Source organism: Monopterus albus, unplaced genomic scaffold, assembly GCF_001952655.1.
Source record: "Monopterus albus unplaced genomic scaffold, M_albus_1.0 scaffold191.1, whole genome shotgun sequence".
Classification (NCBI taxonomy): domain Eukaryota; kingdom Metazoa; phylum Chordata; class Actinopteri; order Synbranchiformes; family Synbranchidae; genus Monopterus; species Monopterus albus.
In genome coordinates, this window is record NW_018128071.1 from 140,416 (window position 1) to 147,079 (window position 6,664).

The 6,664-nt window shown below is 40.0% G+C and overlaps 1 protein-coding gene across 4 annotated transcripts in view; it reads right to left on the bottom strand.

The window, feature by feature from the left end:
• The window catches only part of tnfrsf21 (tumor necrosis factor receptor superfamily, member 21), a 78,808-nt gene that overhangs the window by 49,301 nt on the left and 22,843 nt on the right, over positions 1–6,664 (bottom strand). For all 4 annotated transcript variants that reach the window (XM_020617530.1, XM_020617533.1, XM_020617534.1 and 1 more), the window contains exon 2: positions 2,801–3,509. In XM_020617530.1, the coding sequence (XP_020473186.1) occupies positions 2,801–3,509 (709 nt within the window). The remainder of the gene's footprint in view (positions 1–2,800; positions 3,510–6,664) is intronic.

Genomic DNA, 6,664 nt, shown 5'->3' on the forward strand with positions numbered 1-6,664 from the left:
ATTTAAAAATTCATGTTATACGTACAACCAAAAAAAGATTCTGTATTTCCATAAGGTGGGGTAAACTATGGAATAATTTAAATGTAGACATAAAAAATAGTAATAGAATTGACGAGTTTAAACATAAATATAAAGGTATGTGTCAATCAAGATATATGCAAGAACAGGCTTAATGATTAATTACATGGACAATTGTGGGTGTGGTGTATATTTTGTAAATATATCGTGTGGTGTAGAAGACAATTATTTATGTAGAGATACTGCTTGCAAACCAATGATGGTAAGATGATGTCATGGGGTAGGACTGGATAAGTCTGACTTCTTCCTACTCCATTCAAGCATGTACTAGGTATAAGCAAATTGATATTGGATTATGTGTAAAATTATGTGTGTTCTCATATCAACTGTCGTTACATGCTTGAAAGAATAAATCAAATCAAATCAAATCAAATCCCCTGAGCTTATATGTCAGGCTAAGTTTATATTTAAAATATGAACTTGTCAAAAACATTACACTAACAGTAAAACTAACCACAGCCAATAAATAGTAAACTTAACTGGCCAATATTTGGCCACTATGTTGATACCAATATATTTATGTATATCTAAACTCCACTTGTTATGGTAGCCCCCCTCACCAGGAGGGTGAGGGAGGACTGAGGTTGGACTCAAGTTTGCAGACCCAGGTGCTAGGGGGAAAAACATGACGGTAGCAGGTAAATAAAAAGAACACAGAGTATCAAAAATATGTAGTGTAGTGTAAATTAGCGTAGCGCATAGGTAGTGTGGTAGAGTCAAGCCAAAACGCACAGTGTCTGTCGGCGTAGCATTCTACCAACATGTACAGTGAGAGAAAAAAGAAAAAGAGAGGCAGGTCACGCCGAGCGGACCTGACACTGAGGTTAACTGTTATGACAGGACATTTCTTATTAACTGCCTACTTTTGATTTTTGGGCAAATCACATAAAACTCTGGAATTAGAATTGGATATGAGTGGATGGTGAAAAGATGTGATGGGAACAGTGGGGCCAACGTGTGTGTGAGTATCTGTGGGTGGGGGGGGGGTGATGTGTGGGCGGGGCTCCATTCCCATGGAGGCTGGTCTCAGAGGTTGCAGAACTCCTAAAAAAATACAGTGATGTTTATGACACACATGCTCATGCTTCTTAAAGCAAGCAATAATCCAAAAATCCAAACTGACTCTAGATAGACAGTGTAAAATCATGGTTATAAAATAAAATAAAATCTGACCCTAAGGACTGAAATGAATGGTGTTCTTTGTATGACTCATTCTGACACAGTATGTGTGTATCATCAACAGGTTAATCATATCTAGCCCTTTCCAGACATGCACTGGAACCCTGAAAATCTCTAGACATTACCCGGGGTGGGCTGTATGCGAGAACAGAAATGTCCGACATTAGAACAAATTCATGTAGTTTTCACAATACTATTACTGCACCTAAGATAATGAATAAATGCTTCTTGGCTTCCTGTAAAACTTGTATACAGCATGTTGCCGTATCATGGTGAAAATTTGTTGGCTGGGGAATTCTACACTAAGTATATTTTTCCTGTGAATCGCAATACAGTAATTTTGAGCAGGATTTCTTTTTTCAGCAGAAACAATAGTCTGTCTTTGCTGAATTTGTTGCAAGAGCTCCTAGCAAGATTCCACACCTTCTTCAGCCTTTGACTTCAGAAAGGTCACTTAACCCATTACTTTGTCACTGCAACATTACTACATTACATTATTTTAGCGTATCTTTTTTATGTAAAGTTACTTGTGTGTGTGTACCTTTAAGTAGACACACCTTCCATAACTAGTAAGCTACAGTGCATAATTTTACCAAAATATTTGCTCATGAAAACTTGGTAGATGTTTTAAAAATCTGGCAACATTTAGTTAACAATGTCATCAGTTTGGTGCAGAAATAACATTGTTGGATACACTTAAATTAGAATTATGTTGTGTGTGTTGATGTGCTAGCTAACTCCATGTGGAGAGGCTCACACTTGTTTTTCTTTTGCTAGCTACCGTGAGGCATGGGTACCGCGTACTGAAGTGGACCAGACGACACAGAACCCCACAACAGGTAAGACTTTTAAAAGCACACTGATAGGATATTTTTTATGAGAGGAAACGAGAAGGGGAAAAGGAGGATCACAGAGGAAGTCAGAAAATACCGTAACTCTTCCTGACCACAAATAATAGCATTCCTGAGGTCAGGAGCTAATACCATTTAATGTCTACAGATGCTCTGCCTTTAGGGAATTCCCAGAGGAAAAAATAAACATTTACATTATGTTCCAAGTGTCGAGTTTATACACAAAATGAAAATAATCAATAGCTCACCCAAAATTACAAAGTAACACTTCCATACTATGGTGAAGGTGAAAAACAAACAAGGTGAAATGCATTAAATATTCAATGTTATAAGGGCTGAGTTGTGCACTTTTGAACAACAAAGACTCACAGTCCTGCAGTTTCGCTCTGCTTCCACTATTTAGGCTATACTAGGCTAATTCTCATATACACTCAGAAATAAAGCAAATAATACTATTTCACAAAATGTTAAATTATGGGGTTGTCACTCAAATTAATGAGGAAAGTACATCCATACTATTTTCTCCTGAAAGTATAAGGAGTAATGAGGCCACTATTTAAATATAAAATTCATAAGAAAATGATTTATCAGTAATTAATATACTCAGAATGCAAATTACTGTAAAAAAAAAACCAAAAAAAAAAAACCCGACAGATTAATAGAGAATAGCAAAACAGGAACCCTCTTCTTACCTTTATGTCCAGGTCCGGTCAGTGGTGATGATGGAGAAGGTGAAGAAGTTAGGAACGCCTGTACAAGCACAACCTGCGGAGGCCCCAGTCTGGTGGTTGTAGAGAAGGATGAAGAGGAGGACAGAACTGTAGGAGGGAATCCACAGACATTATCTGTCTCTCTAGTCCCTGGTGTGAGCAGCACCAGCCCCCGAGCTTGGCAGTCTGTGTGGGTGTGGCACCTCATCGCGCTCGACTTCACATCTGAAAAAGTCCCCTTGGTGCACAGTTTACAGATCACATCCTCGGTTTCACTGCCTCGTTTTTTCACCCTTGTCCCAGGAGGGCACAGTGAGTGGGGCTTACACTGTATGCCACCACTCACTGAAAAGAAGCTGTTGGGTGGACATGTGCAGATACGGTCCTGGGTGGCCATGCAGGGTGCTTTCTCAATAAAACCTGCAGGACACATAGCCCGACAGCGATGACACTGCTGCACCCCATTCTCGCCCCGTGTGAAGGTGCCTTCGGGGCAGGGGCTGCACTCCCTCACCGCTGAGGGGGAGCAGTGGGCAGACACGTAGGTACCTGCCGGGCACTTATTGCAGACCAGCTGGGCACCTGATTCAGGGTCTGTGTGTCGATAGTGGCGAGGAGAGAAAATGGGCTGGTCAGCTGAGCTGGGTGTGGTCAAAACCCAGGAGATGTCAACCACCACGGTATACAGGAGCTAAGAAGAGAAGAGGATGTAGCAGTTAAGAGAAAATTCAAAAATGTCAGTTTTTAAAGATATATTGTACTATAAATAATTACCTACTCCTAATCAGGATTTTTATGCAATAAGGATGAAATGGATTGTTGAATGAAGAAAATTTTTTTTGATTTCTTAAAGCAGGGGTTAGCAGTTAGGTTCAACATTCATTCTGAATTACATGAGCAGCAGACTGACAATAAGTCATACAGAAGATCTGATGCTAATAATACAAGGAACAACTTAATCTTTTGTAAGGGGGACCAAAATGTTTTGTTGGATGCCTCAGTTAGGCCAACGAGCCACTATTTGCCTTCCATTACTTTAGAGCTTTCAATCAATGATGAAGAATAGATCACAAATTTCCAAATTTCTAAATGGTTCTTCTGTTCACTCAAGGCTTCTAGGTGAGATTTATAAACTCATCAGGTCATTAATTGAGATACACTAAACTAATGCAAGTCATCAAATCCAAAACTGCTTTCAGATCAGCAGCGAGCAACCACTCAGACAAATGTGGAGTTACCAAAGTAAAAGCCACGCAGCCAGACATGAGTGAGCTGTGTGTCAGGTTACATGGATTCTGGAAAGTCTGGTTTTCAACACACCTCATGCTGCCAGTGAATGAAGCTGTTGATGCTATTTGTAGGAAAGTTGTTCACCGAGAAAGTTAATCCAACACCATTTGGCTTACTCATTCCTCTCATTCATCCTGTGCCTCTGGAATGCCCACTTCACAGCCACAAAGGCACGTGATGAAGGCTTTTCTTAATTTCTTTTTTCAGGCTCCCCACTCACCTCTGCTAGGAAGCCAGCTCACCGGATTTAAGGGAAAGGGCCACATATGTTTGATTTCACTCTCACACCCACACACAAACTGAATGAGTCATCATGTCAGAGCAATAGTATCAGGTGGTCTGACTGGTAGAGGACTGTCTGTCTCCAACAGTCAGAGGTGTCCAACAGGCCTTTACCAGTTCCTATGGCACATTTTTAAACAGGGCACTACAGTAGACTTTGATACCTGTTTTGTATTTCAACTACCCTGAAGCCACTGTGTGTGAGCTTTACATGCTGGGTGGCCTAGGTGATAACACAATCTTGATAATTATCACACACAAAACACACAATAAGAATGATTAAATGATGACTCTATTCTACATAATAACCCTTTTATGCTGCAGTAGTAGAGTTATGGAGCTGACATACTGTATGTTGGCCCAAAACAAGGAAAAACCACTTTGTTGGAAACATAAAAAAGTGAGTGAATCTGAGGAGAGCCAGCCATCAGTAAAAGACAAGGAAATTGTGCAAAGTGAGGAATTTGGATTTCAAAACTGGATAAACATCAGAGTGATAACCCAGTGGTTGCTGAACTGGGGGACAGACCCGTTCAGGGGGCCCCAAAGTTATGTCGGGGGGCACGGCATGGTATATCTCCTCCCGAGACCCAGAAGAAAAAATGTTTTTATATTTTGATTAATATAAATTAAGTCTTTGGGATGTAAGAAATATGTCACAAGTGTAGCGGAAATGACTAGACTTTATGAACATGAATGTTAATATTTCTAATATTTTAAGACTGTTAAATTAGGGCACCAGATAGTTATGGTTCCATCACACAGTGATGAATTTGTTAATAGGAGTAATTAATTCAGTCTCCATCGGAAAGCAAAGAGTTCTACAGTTCATTGACCTACTTACTGGAAGTAAAAGAGACCAAAGATGACTTGAGAAATAGCCAGTTCTAGTCTAAATAATTTAATTTCCAATATGTACAAAAGGGGAAATGATCGGGATAAAAATATACAATGAAATGGTACATTTGTAACAGAGATGGAATCAGTGGATGGCTGGCTTATTGTTAGCGATGGTGGAATACTGAGCTACAGTTGTCTCAAATTACATCAGATTTTGGATCAAAATTTTAGGATTTAGTCATAAATTTGGAGGGAAAGATGACTGACAGTTTTTACTTATTAGAGACTTTAAATGAGAAGGAGAAGCGCTGGGTTTGGCCCTTTGAGCCAGATTCAAGCTGGTCCAGAGTTCCTAGATGGTCCTGAACGGGGGGCTCAGGACCACATATAAATCATGGTGTATTTCACACACTAGCTGCAGCTGTGGGCAAGTTACTGTGTAACAGCTGCTGGTTACAGGACCACGGTCTTTCTTCCATTCACAAAAGCTGGGCAGTCATATTAGCAGATGACTGAGTAAATATTTATCTGCAATACTTCTACAATAAATATCATACTTCCATGTTATCACATCAGTGACAATCAAAGCGTCCATGGTGCTTTTAAAGGGGATGAGAGGAGCTGGTTTGACTGGCCATTATAAAGCCTGTCCTCAGTCCTTATCATGCATACCTCGCTCTAATGTATTCCACCTTTCTACCATGTTGTGCCCAACTGCATCCAAACTATGCCAGTGCTGCTGGTCACCAAAACTGCAAAATGTTGTTGGTCACACACATAGCTATGCACCTTGCACCTGGAGTTTAGACTTGCGTTTACCTCTGTATCCTATTTCAGGAAAATAGAGCTAATGCCACCTGGTCATTTTAGCAGACGCATCTTCAACAAAAGCTTTAATTTCATTTCATTATGGGTACTGGGCACAGGAAGCTGTGGGGATCGGACGCAGCATTATGACCTGATCTTGCTTGTGCATTATAAATGGTACAATAGAAAGCAGTTCTTGGTGTTTGAGACACAAAGAAACAAGTTGCACTTCATCAGCTTCACAAGTGTCTGACTCTCCCCCTCAGTGGTTTTCATCAAAACCATTTCTCCATCACTCAGCGCTGTTGTTTCTGGAGAAAGGAAAATGTTTGAAAATGAAAAAAAGGAAGTCCCGGTGTCCCCTATGAGGGACGGGGTGCAAAATGTGTATTTTGAAAAGCTTAAAATTAATATACAGGTCTAAAATTTTAATATCTTTAAGACCTTCATAAATAAAAAATATTGTGAAAAAATACATACAATCTTTATAAATTTGATCATTTACACCCCTGACTGATGCTTGCTGCAATTGCTACCAGAGAGAACATGTGATCTGCTGTCCACACACCAAGTAGTGTGACATCAAGAGAGCCCAGGATGTCCTCTTCCCAGGACATTACAACACAA